The sequence below is a fragment of the Teleopsis dalmanni genome, chromosome 2 (genome assembly GCF_002237135.1).
Source record: "Teleopsis dalmanni isolate 2A chromosome 2, ASM223713v2, whole genome shotgun sequence".
Lineage (NCBI taxonomy): Eukaryota > Metazoa > Arthropoda > Insecta > Diptera > Diopsidae > Teleopsis > Teleopsis dalmanni.
In genome coordinates this window covers 209,542,632-209,568,111 of record NC_051847.1, presented here as the reverse complement: position 1 = coordinate 209,568,111, position 25,480 = coordinate 209,542,632, and the positions used below count along the sequence as shown (strand labels likewise).

Sequence of the window (25,480 nt, the reverse complement as noted above, 5' to 3'; positions counted from 1 at the left end):
TGCAATCGATTTCAGCTCCAACTTAAATCACAAAATATTTAATATATATAAATGCAAGTCACAAACTTTAGTTTGACGAGTGTAAGTGACTAGTAAAAGTATTCTTATATCTTTGTTTTAGTAAGAAATTTAAAAAAATATTTACTGTAATATCAGAAAATATTTCAAATATAAAAGTTTATTCAAGGTTTCATAAAATTTTATTTCATTCAAATTATTTTAAATAATCACTTTAACAGCTTAAATAACCTCACAGTTCACGCATAAGTTTCAAGTTGAAAGGCAATTACAATGTTAACTCAGGCTTGCTACCGGAAGGATAAAATATTACGACGCTGTGCACTAAATAATCTGTACTTCATCGTACAAAATCGACGCTAAACAGCATTAGAAGTTCACACAAAATCTTTCACTGTACTAAAAATGCTTCACTCAAGCACTTTATTTTCCTTTCCGCTTCTCTATTGCATTAGCGATACTCTCAACTTTTAACTGTAATGCTGTAAAGCGCGAAATTGTATCTTAACAACTTCAGCTAACACAAGTTTTTCCATTTTCCACTAATTGGGTTTGTGTGAGTGCGCGAGAAATGGCATTTTTGCTGAAGCAGAATTATGAATTCTTTGCGGTTTGCTGCATTATTATGTTAGCAAAATCCGTAGTGTGATGCCAACTGCGTGACTGCAACTGCAACTGCAACTGCAACTGCAATTGTGTTTGCACTTGCATTATTTTATTTTATCATTTACCCTCTCACCGCGTTAACCCAATGCACATATTTGTTATGCCAATTCACACAATTTTGTTGGAACATTGCTCCTATCTAAATTCAAGCAGCGAAAGATTTTTAATTAACTTAATGAAGAGCACAAACGAGGACTTCCGTCTGAGTTTACCAGAATGCGTTAAGTGGAAAATTGGTTGCCTTAGTTAGAAATTTGCTTAAAGGCAATTATATGAAAATTAATTTAATAATGCATAAAAATTTTACCATGACAGCTAATGACAATACGAACTCGTAAACTCGTAACTGGCTTTACAGAAATTACACAAAAATCAAAATTACGTTTAGAAAATTCAGATTTTATTTTAAACTTTTAACTTAAGTTTATAGAAATTCATTAAGGAATATAGAAATTTTTAAATTTCTAGATTGTTAAATCTTAAGACGTTGTAAGGTTTTGACTTGACTTTTCATTAATTCTTAAAACCAATGTAAATTATAAAGAGTAAATTAATCTGGTTAAATCTAAAAATATTATTTGGATGAACTATTCAGATTTCCTACGATAAATCACTCTTTCGTCTCCCCCTCATCTCTCTCTCTCTCTGTCTCATTCTCTCTTACTTATCTCGAGCCTCTATCTTGTTCTCCCTGTCTGCTGGTTTTCTTCCGGCTCCCAGTCGTCTTTTTTTCGCATCTTACATCCACGGTTGCCACTTGAAAATTTTTTTCTGTACCAAAATTGGTTTAAAAAGGTACCATTTCTGTAAAAAAAGGTCCAAAATTTTTTTGGACCTTTTTTTTTCTCATTCTATGTTTTTCATAGTGTTATAAATGAACAAAATATAAAATAGTGCAAAGTTGCATTTATAAAAAAAATTAATTGAAAATATCCACAATAAAGTTGGGTCGTCAAAAATGTACCATTTTTTGAAAGTGAGTACCAAACGAAAAAAAAAAAAAAAGTACCAATTTTGGTACTAAAGTACCATAAGTGGCAACCGTGCTTACATCTATATCTTATCTTTCTCTTATGTCTATTAATCTCTTTCTAAGCTCTGTCTTATCTTCTTTGTTTATTTTTTATCTCTGTCAAACCATTCTCACGCCTCGCCTCTTTTTCTTGCTTCTCTTTAACCTATATCACGCTATTGTTTACCATCTCTCTCTCTCTCTCTTGTCTCTGACTTTTCTCTCTTATCTCTCTCTCTCGTCCCTGTTCCTTTCACCTTTCACATGGCGTTCTCTCCTCTATCTTTTCTGTCTTCCCTATTCAGCGAATTCAGTGTCGAGTGATTTCTAGTTGTTTAAAAAATAAAAAAGGATTGAGTAAAACAGTCTTTGGCAATAATGAAAACATATATATGTTACTATAAGTTGCCAACCTAAAAAATTCTAAAAGAAAAGAATTTTATTTTACATTTTATTTATTCGAATCTGTATTTTTACTACATCGACTATTTCTTCAATTATAATGAATTTTGTAGAATACACAAGAGAACCATTTAATTAAACTCAAAATTTTTACTTGTGCATTTCATTTTTAAATATTTTTTATTTATTTTCTATTAATAAATAAATAATTAATAACAGATTTATGCTGATAAATTTAATCAACCGTATTTCTGAACATTCTACATAATTTTCTGATTGCTGGAATATTGCAACTAATTTACAATAAGACACTGTAAATAGGATTACTCTGATCTCTTGAAGGAAAACACACAATTTCAATTAAAATTTTGGCAAGTATTTTGAAAGAGAAAGGAAAATCAATTCAATATTAATAAACTTCATATTACAAAAAGTAATTAACATAGCAAATCCTTATGTAAGTGATTTGCTATCAGTTTTCAAGCACTATTTCAATACGAATTATTGCTAGTGATAATGTCATTGTCTCAAATTATGTTTGATTCACTAAAGCTAATAAATAATAAGATATGAAGAATAATAAATTGCATATAATGTAACAAAGCTGCAGGATATACAGTTCATTGTCTGGGAAAGGAGCCGAAATTGATTATATTTATTAAATCAAGCAGAAAATATTACTTAGGTTTTGTTTTCTTATTAAAATTTGTTTACGTTAAAATATTAATTGCTACAATTGCTACTTTAGGTTATTCTAGTAATTATAAATTAATTATAATGAAATGGTTAAAGCAACAAAAGACAAAAATTTGTTATGATACAGTTTTAAATTATTTATCTTGTAACCGAATTTAACTGAGAACTGCCTTAACAGCAATAGCACGGATTATGACAAATGCTTCTGTAAGACATAAATTTTGTGTTTAAATACGTTAGCAAAAAATGATTACAGCCAACGACTACGGCAATAGTAACAACAACACACTAACACACATGTTTTTATTATTGCTGTTCTTTTATTGAAGCATTGCCATATACAAACATATACACAGAATCTCATTAAGCATGCAAATCACTTTGCTGTACGACAATAAAATGTAATGCAATGCTAGTATAACAGAATTACACAAGTACAAAAACAATAACAATTGCTCCACCCACAAACAACACAGCACATTGTCATTTCCAACTCTGTTAATGCTGCACTGTTAATGCATAAACTTTAAATTGTGCTGGTGTAACGTTACTCATACTGTTAACGTTTGGTAAATAATTTTCTATTAAATTTTTGCTACATGTGCGAAACAATGTGTGTGTGTGTGATTACAAATGACTGAGTTGTGTAATTTTTGTGTAGGTTTCATAAGTACGTTCGTATGAACATGACAATGATAAATCACACTAGCATTCATAAACACACATACATCTTTCCGTTCCTTAAATTTTCAACATTAAATAGAAAAAAACAACAAACAGTAGCAATAACATCAGCAGCAGCTGCAGTAAACTGTAACTGCAAAGCGAACAGCAGTCGAAATAAAGGAGCAGTTTTGAGGTTATTGTTTATGGTACTGCATTCATTACATCCCCGATATTTGTTGTTGGTGTTGTTATCAGTATCTTCCCATTGTCTATCACTGTCATATACAAGACGATAAATTTTCAATTGCACAAACGTGTGCTGTTGAGTTGAAGTGATGAGCTCCTTTTTAAGTCCTGGAAAAATTGCGTTGATGAAAGTTAAAAATTTATTTTCAGTACTTATGCAGCAGCTTAGCTCTTAATAACTGCAAACTCAGTGCGAAACTTTCTTGTCGCCTTAGAAAATGATTGATGTGCATTATCGACAAGCTATTCTACTACTAAAACACTGACTTTTCTTTTTACGATTTCTTAAAAAATACGAGTAATACATAAATAATTTATAAGACTTTTCTCTGTACTAAATTTCACTTATGGTAGTTTTTACCAAAATTTATGATTCTGTTTATAGTTCAAATGAAAATTTGAATTGAATATTTGCATATTTTTCACTTAAATGATTTTTAATAATTTTTCTTTACTACTTTCGTTGCAGTTAAATTTTCAATTTATGGCACTTCACTTAAAGGTATTTATATAATTTTTATTTATATTTTTATTTTTGTATCGAAAAATATGTTTTGATTTTATGACGAAACATAAAATTTTATACATGTTGCAAAAAATCTTTGTATACAGTGAAGAATATAAGTATTTTATATATTATTGTCATAAAAATGAATTTATACACGTTCTTCATATTTTGTCACAAATAGTTACGTTATGAGAGTGTCTTTTATTGGTTTGTTGTGCAAAATATTGAAGCTTGAATTGAGTCACCAAAGCGCAATGACATTGATTTCCTTTCACGTAAACACAAAACGACGGATGTTGTGGGATAGGACACAACGAATGCAATTGAGCGCAAATAGACCGGAAATTACTTTGCGGTATTCGTACGGAGTTAAATGGAGCCAAAGGGTATAGAAACCCATCAACGCAAGTAACGAAATCTTAAGAATTATGGACCTTTAGTTTATGTATGAGTATCGTACAAATGGAATTTTTAATATCAAAGTATATTTATACGTATAAGAAATAAATATTGTGTTTAATGATTGCCCGAAAGCAAATTTGGGATAATAAATGTTTTACAAAATATTCCAAAAACTTATTGAACCATCAGTATGTATACAAAAAGCCACATATAGGAACAAATAGGAACTTAACATTATATGCAGTCAATGTAGTCAATATTTCTAAACGATTTCAGTCACAAAAATAATTTATATATAAATTTAAAGAACGTTTAGAAACTAAAAGAAAGCATATTTAACTAGACTTTAGGAGAAAATAATGAAAGGGAAAAGTGATGGGTGTTTTTAATTTCGTATGACGTTTTGATAATATCCATATTATTAGCCTTTGGATAAAGGCTTAGTCAATTGTAATGCAACATAAAAGTATATAGTAATTATACCAAATTTAAAGTACATAGTTTAAAATATATTTACTCAAAATGTTGTTTGTTTAGGTAGCTCTTTTTTAGATATATTGAATGCGACTTCATAAGGCGAGGCTTATTCGCAGTCATATATGTTAAATTTTCACGCAATCTTTCACGTAGCTGTTTAACAGAAGTCACTATAGTAAATATGAAATAATTCACATCATTATTTGGATGAATCCAAAATTAAACTAATCTTACGCTTATAGTATTTACAGGATGTGACCAGTATTGTATGAACTCTTCTCAATAAGCATTTTAAGTCAGTTAAACTTTAACTGATTTTAAGTTAAAAGAATTTAAAAAGAAGTTAAAAATTTTTTAAACCTCTTTATTGAAAATAAAGCCATTTTGACTTTAAAATTTGTCGCGGTGTTTATTTCGAAAGGATAAAGATTATAGTATTTCAATTTTAATTTTATTTATTATTTTTAAATTCCCGTTTTTACTGTGGTAAATTGTTATAGAGCTCATGCTGTGAACATTAACATGATATTACAAGCAAAAAACATTGGTTTTGTTTTAGAAAAACTATGTAACTATGAAAATGTAAAAAAGAAGAATAAGAAAAATAACATCATTAGTGCATTCAGAGCAGCTAATAATGTAAAAAAGGCGCCAAATTCCAACAGAGCATCTTTTGAAGAAGTCTCGTCATATGTAATATTTAACATAAATGGCGCCAAGATCATGTTAAGTTTTAACAATATATTCTTATATAGAAATTCTCTTTAATTGATAAAAATTTTTAAGTAATTTTAAGACATATGTACATTTAGTTAAAATAAAACACTCATACGCACCGTAGTCCCAAATAGAAAGCATGAGCGGTAAGTTATAATAAAAACTCTGCTCAATATTATTTGTTGCCTGAAGTTAATAACAATTAATTAATTACTTAATAATGTGTTTAATTCTTAAAATCTACATATATATTTATAGCTATATAACATTAAAATTTGTTAAATCATTAAATGTTAAGAAGAGATTTGTTGCAGGAAAGGAAAGTCACTGCAACAAAAGATTAAATAATACTCAAAAATTATACTGGCATATTTGTATGTAAAATCTTTATTTTATATGCTTGCATTAAATTAACCAAACATATTTACATAGTCCTTAAATGAAGATACCTTTTCATATGTTATTATTTGTTACATTGCAAAAATGTAAAAAGAATATTTTAACAACCATCAATAAATTTTCAAAAAATGAAAAAACGTATATATTACATATATACAAACAAAAGGAATGTGCTCATATAGTACATGAGGGTGCGTATTATGTGAATGATGAAGGGAAAATCTTTTATCAACTGAATTTTATGACACAACAACATGACTTTCGCATTTCAAAGGACTTCGCAACATAAAATTAACATTTATTTCACATATCAACGAAAACATAAATTTCTTATGTTTGACTGACTTCAGTACAGTAGTCCCTATGCGCTTTTTATGTGAAAAATGTATTTCAGTCGAATCCCAGCCTCCTCCGCTTATTTGACTTAACAAACACAATTCTGATAAACGTTTTTGTTTGGTTTATTTTTCATACCTCAAATTCAACATAAATAATCAAATAAATTATATCATTTTCGAAAAAATAAATTTATACATTTTTTTTGTTTGTGAATTCATTACAAAATCATATACATTACCCTCACATTACTACACAAACATAATTGAAAAATGTGATTTGACAGAAACGCCCACATTAAAATTATCTACAAAAAAAAAACAAGAAAAAAAACAAATTCTTTATTTACTTTTAATAACTTTTTTAACTGTCGCTTTGCAAGTCGTATGTATTTTAGTATTTAACCTATGCATTACATATGTTCATTACATATTCGTACTCATATGTAATTTATTGTCGTACAGCTACACAAACGCGAAGTGAGTTCAGTGCTATACACTGACACCGTTCAAATCATCGCATTCATTATTCATTTTAAACGAGCTACAAATAAAATATGTACAAATTCATTTGCAGATACTCACATTCCTTCGATGTACTTATTGTACATATATATTAACTATGACGAAACTAAATATGTAAAAATGTAAATGAAAGTTAATGGCAATTTGGTTTCGGTTTTAGTTGCGGTCTTGTGGTATTTTTCTTTGATCAAAGGAAAGCAATGAGAGTATATACAGTAATTATAAGGCTATGTTTAAAATTATTTCATTTTATTTTATTTTGTTAAGTGTTTTCGGATATCAAAATAAATAGTTAAGTTTTATGGTATATTGAGTGTTATTCACAGGGATATGTTATGATCGGATAATTGCCTTTAAGTTTTGCTATGAAAATTGCTATGATTTTAAGTATATTTTCAATTTAATGTTGATATTAAGTTTAGCTTATACGAGTATGTAATGTATATTTTAAATTCAAGCAAATTTTCATTCAATTATATGTAAGCCAAATGATGTATTGACTTTAGTATTCACTTTAGTTGCAATAAGAAACATATTTAAAAATTTAAAATAAATACTTGTTATGTTACCACAAGATACATTAGGTATTGGCCATTGTCAGGCATTTAACAAGTATGACCAAGTTAAGAAATATTTTGTATATGTAATTTTCTGAGGTTTTAAATATTTATTTTACCAAATCACATTTACATATTATCTTGTTTTTATACTGCGAACATATAAATTCTGTTTTTGAATTTTTTAAAATATTTTTTTTTAATTTTTGCTCAAATTCAAAAGTTAAAGCTGTTCCAATATTAGTATATATGCAGCAATATTAAGATAGTTATGTCGTTTGTATACATAATTGCATTCAATATTCTTATTAAGAATTTTATATACAATGACAGTAAATCTATTTCAAAATATATCATTTACTTTACCCTAGAAAAGGATATATAGAAATATTCTCCACAAATAATAATGTTAGGGTGTGCAAAACCAACTTTTTGCAATGATTAACTTCTTTTATATAGCTGTAGTTTACGCATTACTTCCAATTAGTAGTACAGGAAGTGCACTGATTGTTTAAGAACAAACAATAAAAAATTATAATACTCTAAATATTTAAGATATGTTATTAAATTTTTTTCTTATATTTTTTTTCGTCTTATAATCTCATTTTCTTTATTATTTAGTATTTTGTAAATGGTTATATATTTTTGTTTATATTATTTATCACTTTTTTTGTCAGTTTTTAAGTTAGTTCTAATATGTTGCCACAAAAATAGTTTTTCCCATAACGTATTTTTAAAATAAAAATAAAATAAATAAATAAATTCTAATAACACAAATTGAATATGCATATATATGAATATTTTCTGTGTTAATAAACGGTATAAACGGTTTAAAGTTGGCAGGTGTCACTTCCTGACACTGTTATGCGAACAATTGAAACAATAGATCATTGGTGATGGATATCAAACTATATCCAAAAGAGTTATATCGTCAAACAAAAAATTTACTTGTTTCAAATATATTTATTGGATATAAAAACTTGCTCACTATTATATATTATTACGTATACACAATAATTGAAAACAGTGGTGGTAGAGGATGAACAACTATATGAACGAAAGGATGCAATAGTTGATGCTATTTGTGTTCCATCTTGTTCTTGAGTATCACTGCACTTCTGTTGATATTATATATATGTGTATCCTTATTTATACATTTCTCTCAAAGAGCATATGGTTTAAAAATATTATTGAAAATATTATTATTATTCTGTTCCATCTTGTTCTTCAGTAACACTTCATTTCTGTTGGTATTACATATATGTGTCCTTAATTATTAATTTCTCGCAAAGAGCTGATAGTTTGAAATTACTATTGATGAATCTTGTTCCTTAATAACATTTCACTTCTTATGATATTAAATGTGTCTTTATGTGCATAATGCTCTCAAACAGCAGATATTTGACAAAAGTATATCTTGACTTCTTACTTCACTTCCAATACTTTCTGTCTTTATTCTCTTGTCTTTGATGCCAATTATATTTCGGAGGCATAAAAATTTGGGCTTAATAAAATACACTTGTCATTTCTGAATTCACATTAGAAAAAATCGTTACTCAGACAAAGCCAAATTTGGATCATAAAAATATATGTTTACTAGGCAGATTAAACGCCCAAACATTGTGATTCCATTTTACACAACTCATGCAAAAAGTAACTTCTGCCAGTGTTGTTCTATAAAAGCTACTGAAAGTAATGTCATACCGCAAACAAGCTGACATAAAAAATTATGACTCAATAGACATTTTCATGTGAAAATGTATTAAACTTGTAGGACAGAACGCGACATTTTATTTTACGTACTCGTAAAGCCAAAAAAGTCCTGGAAAAACTGCTCATATCGCAGCCATTACTTTCGACAAAAAGCAACGACTGCAGTTTTTCACAGCCAACATCGTTGGAAAAATGTACAAACTTCCGTGAAAATTTGTTGGAAGCAGTTTTCTTGTTTTTCTAATTTATTAGCGATTTGTCACATTTGAACGTAACATAAGCACTGTGATGTAGTAAACGAGATGTGCACTCACTCACTCAAAGCAAAAAAATTTTTAATACCTTTGTTTTCGATTTATGCCGATGCAATGAAATTGTTAATAAAAAAAAGATTTAACATTTAGCGAAAAAAAAACATAAACATAAGCTTTAGGTCGTTAGATACAACTTGCTAACCAAGACACTAATAATAGATCCGTAGCGGTACAAGATCATAGATAGCTATAGCAATGCAATTTATATCAAAATACTTATTAGAAATTATCTATTAGTTTAAAAAAAATTATAAAAAAAATTATAAAAGAAATTGTAAAAAAATAGTTATTAACGAAATAAGAGCAAAGAACATGAAAACTTCTTTAAAAGAATATTTTCCGAAAATCATAGAAAAACAACTCGACCAATTATCACAATTAGTTTTATATAAAAATATTCTTCAGAAATTACTCTTGTATCTTATATAAAGTTATAAAATTTTATTTTAAGAAAATAAAGTTATTAACGAAATATTAGCACACATACAAAAACGAAAATTCATACAAAAATTTATTAAAAATCTAGCAGACTAATTATCACTATGCAGTTCTTATCAAAATGTTTTTTTTAAAACTATACTTTTATTTAAAAAAAAATTTATAACAAAATATTTTAGAAAAAAAACCTTTTAAAAATGGAAATATTTCTCATTTTATTTTATAAGTTTCAAAAAACAATTTACGATTGATTTTATTTGTGTTCTAATCACAAATCAGTGTTATTTTAAAAGGACATGCAAATGCTATGAAGATTAAAATTGTTATTGTTAGATGGAATTTCTTCAATGTAACCACAGCCTATTTAAAGATAAAAGCACTTAAATATTTTATACCGAAGCTTTTCTAATATCCTTCTAACTTACTTACTACTAAAGCGAAATGCATACATTTCACACACACACACCGACAAAAGTACATATAATTTCCATCACGATTCAGTTCTCCTAGTGAGCCTTACATAAGTAACATTTGATTTATCAAGGATAACGACAGCTTAGTACAGTGCATTCAATTTGTTTGAGTGCATCTATTACTGCGAATGCTTGTCGTTCTTAAACATTCGAACGCTACATTCGGTATGTTGAATAGAAGGCATATTATTGTTACGTATATACATAGATAAGTAAAAAATTCGTTAATTATATTTTAATTTTAAAATTTATAATAATTTAGTTTATATTTAGTACAAATATTAAGCGTATGTGAAGTGTATGTTAGTTTCGTTGCTTCTTTGAATCTATCTAGAACTTGATAGATTCAATTTGTGATATTTGCAGTTCAAAAATTATATACAGACAATAAATAGATGTTTGGGGATTTACGACAAAACTTTAACTTTAGTCCAAAAACTCATGTGAAGCATAAGATCTTTTTCTTTTTCGAAGAATAATGTTTGATCATTAGGTCATAATTTTCTTAATTAACATTTAAAATATCAATATAATATCATAAATACTAGTTACAATTCAAACGTGCTTTGAACAGTAGTGAATCAGAACAACAAATTTATTATTTATTAATGAAATGCATTTCTGGTTAAGCTTACAATTGTTTCGAGTATTGCCAAATACCTATGATCAACTGTATGTTTAGCCAAAAGTTCAATTAATCAGAAAATAATAAAAAATGTTTGTTGTTGTAATTCACTACTGTTCAAAACATGTCTCTGCTAAAACAACAGTTTCTATAAAGAACATGATTTCGTTCGTCATATATGACTTTAAATATCAAATTTTATACTTGCAATGATTTTATTTCAATTTTATATGCTTCACGCACTGCACAGCGTTGTAGGCATAAGGGACACCCGGGGCACTATGGCTTTCCGACACGCTTTGAAAAATATACATTAATATTGAATACACTATATGAACATTTTTTTATACATTAAACTGATTTTTAACACCCGTTTTGATGGAAGAAACTAAATGCATAATAAAAACAATTGTATTCAGAAGAAATGTTTTTATTCAACAGTATAAAAATTGCAACAACAAAAAATTTTTTTATTATTGTTTTTTTTTTTTTTTTAACTAATTGAATTTTTAAAAATTATATATTTTCTTAATGTGAAAAATAAGTGAAACGAATATTGTCATTAAACATAAAATAATTCACTTATAATATGACTGTTTACAGTACAGCTTGGGTATTTCCCAAGCTAAGTCCAAGCCAAAGTAATTTTTTGAATTCAAGCCAACTTTATTTTATTGCATGCAATATATTTCAATGACATTTTGGAATGTTGTTTATAATATATAGAAATGACTTAAATAATAAATATCCCATTCGTTTAGTCGTCCAGTTCTACTAGTATATATGATTTAGACTGTAGCAGAGATAAACCCCGGCTAAATTGGATAGTTTGTGATGACAGTAATGCAGTAGACTTACATTTGAAGATTGTTACGAAAAATAAGGTTAAAAGGGGGATGTCATAATATAGGTGGCAACTTGAAGTGGGTCATAAAGTCAAATATGCTGATCGTGATGATATTTACTATGATGTCGAGCTAAAGAACACACATCACATAATTTAGTATTTAATTTAAAAAGAATTAAACTTCATTATAGTAAAAAGTATAACTTTAAACACAAAATGGAATTTCACAGATTAAAATATTTATAACACTCTTATTATAGTTTAACATTCTTACTTCACTTTTAATCACTAATTAACAACAACACACAATTTTTAATAATAAATGTTTAACGGACTATATATTCAAATACATTAACTATATTACAGTTACTTTTATTTATTTTTCGAAGTTAATTTAATACTATTTAAGGTAGTTGATATCATAAAAAAATCCACAAAAGATACAGTTTGTTCATAGCCTAAGAAGTCTTAAATATCTGAGCATCTGTGGATGAAATGGCACAAAACAAACAATTTTTTTTGTTAAAGTATTTAAGAGGATTGTATTTTCTCGTACTAAAAGCTATTTGATTGTCAAATTAAATGAAATTGGAGTGAGCTCGGAAAGTAAATACAGCAAGAAACCTTTAAGAATATACTTGAGTGTGTTTTAATGACACTTAATTCTCTTGATTTTGTCTCTGAAAATTTTAAATAATAATGAACCTAATTCAATTTATTGAAATTAATTAATTTACATTAATCTGTGATTAATAAGGAAGGAAAATATTGTTATTAAAAATACATAGTTTTTTAAATAAATATTGTTGAATAATTTTTTATAAGAAAAGATATTGGAAACTAAATTGTTAAAACTGATAATTTAATCGAATTGCATTAGAAAACTAAAACACAATATACAAGATAAACTACTGAACCTTTAGAGGCACCACTAATAATGAATATATGACAATATACGAAATACCTTCATTTCATAAAAAAAAAATTTTACATTATTTAATATTTTTTTTAACTTTAATATATTCTTTATATTAAATTACTTATATAAAAATAAATGAAATAAAGAAAAATAATTCAATTAAATAAAAATACATATATATACATATACACATGTAAATATAATAAGTGAGAACATCAACTTTGCCTTTGAGGAATCTTAAATACCAATCATTCAGTATTATTATTAAATAACTTACTTGTCATATGATCTTATGGAAGACTCCTTGTTTTTTTAGAAATTACTTCCTTGCGGATGGGTAATCAAAAATGTAGTACTAGAGATCTACAAATGCTTGAGCTGTTTGAGATAAATTTTTAGAATATGGTGGCCTAAAAGAATCAGCTGTGGGCTATAACAGAACAAAAGACAATTGATAAACAAATCGGGAAAAGAAAGTATGTGTGATTGGACCACACTCTACGCTTTAGTGAAATCACGCATGCCTCTCTATAATGAAATCCGCAAGGAAGTCAAAGACTTAATGAAGTATATGTATAGTGTTACAGCTGAACTCCGCTGTGATAATGGTCAAATCAACTCTTCTATTGCTTACGAATATTGTTCAATTACTAGCAAAATTTAAAGAAATGGTCCGTTGTTTCTTCCTTTTCTTCATCTATACAATTTCTAGAAAACCCATGATCGTACTGTTCCTAAAAGCCACGATTCAAAAAATATTCTGTATATAAAAACTCAGCAATTCTCTGGATTGCCTGGAGTGTCAGGTATGGATTTGTCGTGTTGTCGAATTAATACAATTATATCATAAAGGATACATAATTATATCATAAAGGATCTTTTGATCCTTATTGATTTATATTAAAAATAGTTGGTCCGGTCTTAGAAGCGGACTTTTAGTAAAGAAACTACAACCTGCAGAGGTTGCAGAATTGGTCAACATTAACCAGCAGTTATCTGATAAAGGAAAGTGGTGATTTGAGATAATATGGGTACAAATAATGAATGAGAAGAGAAATTTTAAAAGAATATTTGACTTATGAAGGCTGTAGCATATTGAAAGCATTAAGAAGATAGCTAAAATAACAGTAAGAAGTGATTACTTAAAGGGACTTTTGCAGATATCGTTTATGTGCAGTTTGACAATATCTTTAACATTTTACAAATATTTTAACAAACTAAACATACCCTTTATATGCAATATAGCGAGATAATCGAATATATTGCTATGTTAAGTAGAAATTTTGTAATAGAAAGACTTGAGATATAATCTCTCAGGTTGTCGCAAGTAAAAGTAGATATCCAATAAACAAAATAAATGTATTTATTTTTATTCATATAACTCGATGTAAATACTTTTCAATATAATATATTTTTGAAGTGAAAAAAAAAATTTTACCGATTTTCTTTTTATTTAATTTTTATTTGGCAATTGTTTTGGCAACCTTTGTACATTTATGCATGCGTATTTTTATTTTCGTATTTATTTTGATTGTCAAAATATCCACGTGTTTTATTTACTGACGCCAAAAAATTTATTTAAAAAATATGAAATAATATTGTTTTTAGTACTTTTCCATTCATTTTTATATTTCTGTTTTTATTACATTATTTTTATTTTTAGATTATAAAGATACTTATAAGATATTATTATATGTGCCAAAGCATTTTTTTATTGCAAATAATAACCTAACTTTATAAGGATGGTTTTAAGTATTATTAACTATTTAATACAAAAAAAATTTATTTTGCATAAAAATATATAACTAAATATATAAAATCAAGAAAATAGTAATTGAGTACACAGCAATTTCTTAGATTTGCAATTAGTCAACGGGTTGTGGAAGAGGTTTACTTCACTGAAACGAATGATATAATATTAAACTATTTTCTTTTATTATTATTTTTTTCATGCCTGCAAAAAATCTGAAAAACTTTTTATTAATAATAAAGATTTTTATTTCATTTGGAATATTAAAAAAAAAATTATGTCCATAATTATTATATATATAAAAATCAAATATAAAATTTTTTAAAGTTTCATTTACTTCGTAAGTAATATATTTTTATGCATTTGCATTTTATTGACAATAAATATTTCATAAACTAAAATAAATTTTTTAATTAAATTAAAATTGAAAACTTTTTCTTCAAAAAATTACTCAATAAAACTTAAATGGTATTTGAGCTATGCAGCTCTGCCAAAAAATTTTATATATATTTTTTTATTATAAAAAACAAAAAAATTACTCTTTGCACTTTACAGTTTGACCTTTGACAACTAGAAATTTTAATACGTTTTATAACTTTTAATTTCTAAATCTAATATTTATATTTGTATTAAAAAAATAATGTTCAACATTATTCCATAAAATGATTAACTGAAATAAACTAATATAATAACAATAAATAATATTAAATAATAAACTAATAATTCTATTAAAAGCTATTCTGAATTACTCTTAAATACTTCAGTATGACTAAAGTTTTGGCATTACGGTCTGTGTTTACTTTCTTTTCCCTATTTTTTTAAATCTCTATTTAATAAAATTAAATTAAATATATAAAACTCTCATTTCTGCAATCTTGATATTTACTTATATTTATAGTTGTGATTACACGCATACACATAATACAACAAAAACAATAATAACAATAACATCAACCGCAATGAAAAGAAGTAAAGCCGGGAGAAAAATAATAAGCCGAAAATAAATGTGCCACTAAAATTAAAATATGCTACCAGGCGTTAAAATAGGTTATATGAAGCTTAATAAAAAATCTAAATGCAAATAACAAATAAATTTCACGAATGTAAGATTATTAAAATATTGTTCATGTTATATACTAAAAGCTTAAAAGCTTTTAATTAAATTTCTACATTACTTTGCATATATTTACTTCAGTTAATTTTAAAAAACCGCACTTATAGCATGAGAAGGATATCTTATAGGGACTGTTTTCAAATTCCTCTAAGGTTAAGCTTAATACCACATTTTAAAAAAAATTAGTGATCTTTAATACGACCTGGTATTGATGAGATCTCATAGCTCTATCTAAGTCGATACTCTATGATTCGCAAATATACCTACTAAAGTAATCTATATGGGCATTCAGCCGTATCATGTGTCGTTAGAGTGCGATTGTGCTATACGTTGTTCACGGTTAAACAGATTCACTTAATCCAAACCTAAACTAACAAGATACTTCTTTTGTTGGATGATTTTGGGTACGTGATCTCATTAATACATACATTTTCTCATTTCCAATCTCATCTGCATCATATAGAGTATGATTCGGCTTGCATGATAGAAGTATTAATAAAATAAATAAGCATGGATTTAAATATAAAAGGACAGGAATTCAGATGCTACTAGGTTCACATGTTTATATATATATTGCGAATATATGTGTGAATAACTAATTGTGACTTATTCAAGTTTACTTTATCACAATATACTATTAGGTACAAAGATTTTATTGGATGTAACTATATAGCTGTGTAAGTTGGTATGATAGATATTGGAAGTCATATGAACAGAATCACCAATCGTTAAAGCGTTTACCCTCTACTCATTCATTTGTTTATTTATCTATTATCTATCTATTTTAAGCATAAATTATTTGAATAAATAATACGAAATACTTTTAATATCCTATTATAGACACAAATAAATAAATATAACAAGTATAGTCAGAAATTATTTAAAGCTTTTTTTTTCAACAATTACTATTTCTGACAATATGACAGTATTATTTATTTAAAATATTTGCTTGAAATTTTTTCTATCATTATTTTAAATACTTGAACAGAAATGACAATAAAATTTTCCAACAAAGAAAAAAAAAACTCTAAGAGTATTTCGGTACTTGAAATTTCATCTACAAACTTCCTTAATGCAACTATCAAAACTTTTTCTTAAGAGGAACTTTGTGCCAAGTCTTATATTGCAAAAAACTGTTATTGTTATAAATTTAATAAATGGCTTTCACAACAATAAGGCACGGAATAAAAAATGTTAAAATTATTTTTTTGAAATTATTTTATGTCACTTTTTATTTCATAGCAAATATTATTAATGACTCTAATACCCTTTTTTTAGACTCATAGACATTTTAGCCTGCTCTATAGTAAAGAAGCCACGTGGAAATAATTGTCTGCTCTTTCAACATTTATTTGTGATATTTGTTCACTAATGTTTTTGTTGTTATCTTTAATAAAAAAATAGATATAGTAATTAACATTTTTATAAATTAAATGATTTGTGAAATACTGCAACATTAAAGTGTTTACTATTCGCCAGCTACAAATTACACAAAGCCAGGTTCTGATAAGACTTTTCAAGGTATCATGTACATTAGGACGAATGACATGCTCAGGGATCTCAAGATTGATCCGATCAAAAAATACATTTAGGATAGCGTCTTGAAATTATTTACGAAAACTGACAAGCTTACCAACACCGCGTTATCGAATCTCAGAATGGTTACAGGCTTTTCGGGGAGGTATGCAGATTTGAAGTCAATTATTGCTTAGTCCGATGAAGAGATAAACAATAATCCAGTCAAACCCTCTCTACGGGTTTTGAAGAAACCTTGCAGTTAATAGAGAGTAATAACAATAAAATATTTTTAACTGATTCCTTACAACTTATTTGGCATAACATAATTATGGTATTAAGACGTCCTTACACAAATATCAAATCCCTATAAATTCTAGTATATTTTAAAGAAGAAGAAAATTTTAATTAAATTTTACACATTTCACTCTTTCTTTTTCTTTCTTATATCTCTTTCTTTCACTCTTTCTACTTTCTTATATCGTTTTTTCAATTTTCCACTTTACTTTTTCATTTTTCCTAATTTTTGCATTTCAGTTTTTCCGATGTTTTCCTTTTCCATAAACTAAAATGCAAATGGAAACTTTCTGCAATTAACATTAGAAAAAAATGCTGTCGAGCACTTAATAGCATTTTTAAAATTTTTTTAATTTTTCAATTAAATATTTCATAAACTGTGTAGTTAAAAGGATAAAAATAGTAAAATAATGAATAAAAAAAAATTTGAGTAGGAAATTAAAAATAAATTAAAGCATTAAGCGCCGAATTAACTACTCTTATTGTTTATAGAAAAAATGTGAAAGCACTGAATTAAAATTATTTAAATATTTATTAGAGTTAATAAAAAATAATTAATAAATATTATTTGCATTAAACAAACTAAATTGAAAGTTTTTTATTCAATGACTAAAAAAAATGTAGAGCAATAAATGATATATTTCGATATTTTTAGCTTATTTTGTGATATTCGTATATTAATACATACATAGTTCAATGCTTTTAATATGTTTTAAAAAAAAAAATTCTTCGTTTTTTATTCATTGATGGAATTAAAAAATTTTATTTTATACACATTTTTTTTTTCTTTTTGTAAAGAAAAAAATTTCGAGATATTTTTGAAAAATAAAAATATGAAATAAACAAAATTTTGTACTAAAAATTCAAGTACAGTGAATATATTTTCATTATGAATCGAACAGACATCGACCGCATTACACGCCCACATAGTAATTTTTTTCCATTTCCCATTTGGAGGAACTGTGGACATAATGAATTTGGTGCCGTGCTGCCAAGCCGCACTGTCACCTCACTGTGCCACCACACATGGTGGACTAAAATACATAAATAAGCAAAATAAGCAAATACGAGTATCTATACATAACAATAGATAAAATATACTGTATATATAGATGTGTCTACATATATACTATCTAACATATATACTAACTAACTGAATGAACAGTGAATGGCGTCCATTAAACACTGAAGTATGAATCGGCATTTTCCACAATTTGAGGTTTTTTATTTCAATTTTGCTTTTGTACTTAATATCGTTGTGTGCTATAAAAATGTACACTTAAAAACCGCATGCCGCAAAAAATACTTTTTAAATTAAATAAATACATAAATTTATATATTATTTCAAAATAAATTGAAATTATTTAAAAAAACAAACATTTCAAATATATGAAAAGCAGCACATTTATGCGGTTTTAAAATAATTTCTCCAGCATTTTTATTTCAATTCATTTTATTTTTGCTTGGGTTCTAAACAATAATTATTATAATACGAGCGATGAGTTTTTAAATTCGGAACAAAAGTCGAAAAGAGCAAAAATTGGTTAAATGACCAATTTTTTATGGAAAAAAAATATCTATTAAAATTATGCCACATTAAACTTCTGTTGAAAAGTAAAGATATAAAAAAATTATTAAATTTTTTCAAATATATACATTTTAGAACATTAGTTGAGCAAATTTGTATTAAAAATTCAATTTATTTTTATAGCTTAATTAGTATTAAAAAAACAAAATTAAATTTGTGCAAATAAATATTAAAATTAATTATAATAGAAGATATGAATTTGTGGTCATTAAGTTTTACATTCACTTTTAAGTGTATGTAATTAAATTATTAATTAACAAATTAAATGAAATTATATTATAAATGGCACTTAAAAATATTGTAAGCTTACAAATATTTACAGATTAAACATCAACTATAAATGCAATTAAGTTATACACAATATCGGAGGAAGATATCATTGCATTGCTCTATAAACTACTTTATACTTGCACAATTTTATCTTATTAAATCAATAAAACCACTTACTATTGTATAGAAAACCCTTCAAAAAAAATTTTGAAATTGGAAATACATGAAATTAAATCTTTGAATCCAAGTTCATGACGTGGATTAGAGATCAAATGCAAATCAAAGCAATATGTTTTTCATTTCAATATCACAACTTAGATATTATTTACAAAATAAGTCCCTATATTTTATATTCCAATCCCACAGCCCGGATTACAGATAATGTGCTAAACAACTAAGATAGACAACAAAATATTCCAAACAGCCTAAGTACTTTAAAATGAAGCAAGAAATCTATATAAATTTAATTTACATATAAAAGCTCAACACAATTGAACTTCTTGCTAATAAGACTATGTAGAAAGCAAATAGAGTATAAGTATTTCCTTATGAGCCTTACAGCAGAATTTCTTAACTGAATTTAATATAATAACTACCTCGTGTTTCTTGAATGACTGTTTAATGCTAAGAACAGGAAACTGATATACCTTTAACCAAATAATTCGTCCGTCACTTCTATATGGATGTGTAGCGTTTAGCAAAGCTTCAAACACTACTATTCGCCAGCTAGAAATTGCACAAAGCTAGGTTCTGAGAAGACTTTTCAAAGTATCAGGGTACTACAAAACGAATAACATCCTCAGGGACCTCAAGATTGACCCCATCAAAAAATACATAAAGAATAGAACCCTGAAATTATTTACGAAAACTGACAGACTTACCAACACCGCGTTATCAAATCTCAGAATGGTTACAGGTTCTTTGGGCAGGTATGCAGATCTGAGATAAATTATTGCTTAGTCTGATGAAGTGATCAACAATAATCCAGTGAAGGGGTAAAGAGAGGTTTTGAAAATACTTCGAGTTAAGAAAGAGTAAAAGTGCTCAAGTGCACTGGTTCAAATAGCTTCAACATAAATAATATCCACATGATTTTTAAGATTAAAGTTAATTAAAGATAATATAAATTAAACAAAACCTCATGATCCATAGAGCCAAAGTTAACTGAAAGTAATATAATATAGTAATAAGTGATTTCTTATGACTCCAAAGGTAATTAGAAATTCATATAGAAACTAAATTCAAACTTATATGAAAACCAATTATGAAAGAAACTATAGATTAACGAGAATAAAAATCTAAATAGCTGTATTGTACCAACTAAGTAATATATTAAAAATTCCACATTCCAAATGAATTAAAAGTCACTCTTAGTCTATGAAGAGTGAACCACAACCGCTCTGAGTCTCTGATTAAAAAGATGTCTTGTAACTTGAAAAAATGGTTACTAATGCAACATTTCAAATGAATGTCTGCCTATAGAGCTGGTTCGTTTGTGCAACTATAATTGGATCATCGGACACCATGGCCTACGTTACCGGACCGACCAGATGAGTTTCTCTGAAGACATAGCATGTCAGCTCTTCTTAAGGAGGCATCTGAGATCTTTAGTCACATTGTTTGTGATTATACCTCTTTGATCTGATTAAGGAATAGAAATTAATAGGCCTTAAAATAAACGTTCTTTATCTAATGTATAGGATAAAATCTGTATACTCAGATTTACTTCACAAAATTCTATTTGGCAGCGCGTAACTGAAGAAGTAGATTAAGATAATTGCATTGAAGGTAATTACGAAATGAACTAAATTTTATCAACTTATTTATCAGCAACGTAATTATTTTATTGAGGCTGTGATATGTTAAGCTTTTGAGTACCTTGATAAAGTGGAAATATATATTATTTAATAAATGGTTGTTGATATCTAAAAAAAAAAATATAACAAAAACAGAGTGCAATACTTGTTTATTGGTAATTTTTTCCAAAGATTGTATCTACTTTTCCGTTTTTAGATTAAGGCATACAGTTGACTCATACTTATTTTGCCATAATATATATGTTTGTTGGTTAATTAACCAATTAATATTAATTATTATTGGTATGCTTGTAAACTTAAACAAAATTCCCACTTTACTATGGTCACAAATTCTATTCGTTACATTTTTTATAACCTTCAACTAATATTATAATTAAATATTACTTTTAGTTTTTTATTCATATTATATATTTATAATAGAAACTTTTTCTGAAATCAATTCTTGTTTATATTTTTCTTTGCAGAATGACGACAATCATTGCAAATTTCCAGTTTAAGTTCTGTGTGAATAGTCAAGTCAAAGGTTTCAAAATAGCAAACTAATTCGCCTAATTCAACAAAATTATTGAACAATATTTGTAGAGGCTAAAAGTCATGGAAAAATATACAATAAACATCAAAATAACAAATCATCACTGAAACAAAAAGCAAATATTTGATGATGGAACACAAAAAATCTTACCGGAAATCTTAAGTAAACCGAGCGAGGCGTGCTCGTTGAAGTCAAAGTTGAAACGCCTACATGTGAAGTGTATATGACATGTCGGGCGGTAAGGCGTAAAATGATGATTAATGACGAAATTATTAACACAAATCGCAACCATAAATAAAACCATAAAATAAAGAGAAAAATTAGAACAAATACAATCCTCAACTGAATGAAAGCTGAAGAGGAGAGAAGCAAATAGCTTACATGATGATAAAAGGTCAATATCACAGATTAAAGTAATTCATATAAAACACAGACGTTAACTGCTGGAAAGATACAACTGACAGTGAGAAACGAAATACTTAAATAAATGGATTGCAAAAGCAAGAGGCACAAAGTTATAAATTATAGACAATTTGACACATTTAAAGCAAACAAACGTGAGCATTTACTCAAAACAAGTAGAACAAGAAGAATAAATTCACATATAAATAAAAGTATAAGCCTAAGAAGAAGAATTGATATTTGCATAAATTCAAGTAGGGAAATTGCAAAGATTATAGTTATTACGATGGGGGCTTAAAAATCTCAAAACGCATTTAGTTTATGCCCCCATCTTATGAGAGTAGTGAACACACATCATCATATATATAGAGACCGAACATACCGAACATACCGAACATATAGACGAAACATATAGACACATCAAACATTTTGTAAGAAAAATATTCATAGTACACCTCCCCCTTCCTTAACTCGATTGAGACTTCTTATGATTTATATGGCTTCACTCATTAACTTTAACAACTACAAAAACCAAATTGCTAGTGTATCAACATTTGCTTCGGGGACTCTATATCTACTTTCAACAAACGAAAATCTCTCGTCACGCTGCTATCGTAAAAAGCCCAACTCAATCAAACTGATCTCAAAGGTGCGACATTTAGTGCGCTCAATCCAACAGGCCACAGTGCTGTGTTTCTTTATATTTCTGCTTAGTAGTTTCATAGCTATTGCATCTGCTGCTGTGACAACAACAACAGGTACACGTGTACTTGACACGGTAGCAGCAAATCTACAAACGTATCAACTTGCCGCTTTAGTGCTGGATACGACTGCCTCAAGTCAAGAGTTCAGCAATTCGAGCGCTATACAGTCCGCCATCACCACCGTCATCAATGACACTGCCAACGCTTACAGCAGTGTTGCACCGCCACCCAACACTGTTGCCGGCACAATCATTGGCACAGGCACTGGCACAGGCACAGGCACAGGCACAGGCACTGGTACTGGTACCTCAACAGCAGTCACCTATGCCGCAATTAACAATTATGATGCACTCGGCAATACACCTACAAACCACACTCTTGCACCGCCGGAAACGGAGACGGAAGGTGAATTTGCGATACCACCACTGCATGCCATAATTGTTAGCATTGTACTCCTGTTCGTCATATTGGGCACAGTTGTGGGCAATGTGCTGGTCTGTATTGCTGTGTGTATGGTGCGTAAATTGCGACGACCGTGCAACTACTTGCTGGTATCGTTAGCACTTTCTGATTTATGTGTCGCAGTTTTGGTAATGCCAATTGCGCTACTCTACGAAGTGTTGGAGAAATGGAACTTTGGTACGTTGTTGTGTGACATTTGGGTATCATTTGATGTGCTGTGCTGCACAGCGTCCATACTCAATTTATGTGCAATTTCAGTGGACCGTTATTTAGCCATAACGAAACCACTGGAATATGGTGTTAAGCGTACACCAAGACGCATGATGCTGTGTGTGGCATTGGTTTGGCTAGCAGCTGCCTGTATATCTTTGCCACCATTGCTGATACTTGGCAATGAGCATGTTGATGAAAATGGTGAACCAATATGTACTGTTTGCCAAAATTTCGCATATCAAATATATGCAACACTCGGTTCCTTTTACATACCATTGTCAGTAATGCTATTCGTGTATTATCAAATATTTCGTGCTGCTCGTCGTATTGTCTTGGAAGAGAAACGTGCTCAAACACATCTACAACATGCACTGAATGGTACGGGTTCACCACCAGGTGCAACTGATCTGGGAAGTGGCAATGGTCAAAGACATAGTAGCTATGGCAATACTTCACTTACATATTCAACATGTGGTGGGTTAAGTGTACATGGTGGCGGTAGTGGTGGAGGTGTTAGTGGCTCAAGTGGCTTGTTGGGTTCGCCACACCAAAAGAAACTACGCTTTCAGTTAGCTAAAGAGAAGAAGGCTTCGACTACATTAGGTATTATAATGTCGGCGTTTACGATTTGTTGGCTGCCATTTTTTATTTTGGCTCTTATAAGACCATTTGTTGAATCAGAGACTGTGCATGTGCCACAGTCACTTTCCTCATTATTTCTTTGGTTAGGCTATGCAAACTCGCTACTGAATCCGATAATATATGCAACACTGAATAGAGACTTCCGCAAACCTTTTCAGGAAATTCTATATTTTCGTTGTTCCAGTCTGAATACCATGATGCGCGAGAATTACTATCAGGATCATTATGGCGAGCCACCATCGCAGCGTGTTATGTTGGGAGAGGAAAGACACGGTGCCAGGGAGAGTTTTCTCTGAAATTAGGTGGACTGTAAGATGACCGCTCTTGCTTATTAACACTTCCAATTTATTTATGTGTATACGCTAGCGAACTGAAGCATAGAGCAAATCTATTCAAATTAAAAATTAAATTAATTCTCACCGTATCTCTAATACTACAGAACGTTGTAATGAACTGTGTTTTACTGAATAAATTTTAAGTGTGAAAAATATAAAAAAAATATTTAACTAAATTATTTAATTATTGAAAATATAAAAAATGAATTTTAAATATATGAACTAAGTAAATATTATAGACAATTACTGTAATGTTACTAAATATAATTAATGTAAATTTTGATATTTTTCGTTTGTATTCCTAAAGGTAAAAATAGTTATCGTAGTGACTATTTAACTTATAAGTGTTGTAATTATTATCATAAATTAGAGCTTTAGGAAACATGAATTATCTGACTAGCTGGCACCTGTACAAGTTAATAAATCATGCACACAGATACACTAACACCAACTCATTACACTCATTAGCATTAGTAAGTAATTAAGCCAGTTATATTATGACTTGTTAAATACAATGTCAACTAATGCAATAACTTTATAGGTAAATTTTTTTATTTCACTTAATTTATTATTACAAAAAAAACATTGTAAAATATACAGATTTTTTCGAAACTATTTATGAGTATTCACGTAAAATATTTTAGTTAAAGGTAATCACTACTTTTTGTGAAATTTACATTTGCTATATTTTCTTCTCTATGATATGAAAAGATGTTCATTTTTCGAATTAAAAATAATTTCTTGACAAATAGATATTGAAATAATATACTCTAAATTTGTAGTTTCTGCGCTCACCTAAAAAGATACTATTTATTTGGCAATTACTTGATTGCTGTTTTTGTTTACAAACTTGACGTTACTATAAATCATTTTTCCTGTTTCAT

The 25,480-nt window shown here is 28.1% G+C and overlaps 1 protein-coding gene across 1 annotated transcript; it reads left to right on the top strand.

Moving 5' to 3' along the window:
* The first annotated feature begins 4,173 nt into the window (after window positions 1-4,173).
* On the top strand, window positions 4,174-24,734 carry LOC119684703 (5-hydroxytryptamine receptor 1-like). Its single transcript, XM_038098803.1, has 2 exons — window positions 4,174-4,208; window positions 21,771-24,734. The coding sequence occupies exon 2, from the start codon at window positions 22,728-22,730 to the stop codon at window positions 24,555-24,557; it is 1,830 nt and encodes a 609-aa protein (XP_037954731.1). The 5' UTR covers window positions 4,174-4,208; window positions 21,771-22,727; the 3' UTR covers window positions 24,558-24,734.
* Window positions 24,735-25,480: the final 746 nt, after the last annotated feature.

Coding starts and splice junctions, on each gene's coding strand:
- LOC119684703 (XM_038098803.1), top strand. CDS start 22,728: ATGATTTATATGGCTTCACTCATTAACTTTAACAACTACAAAAACCAA.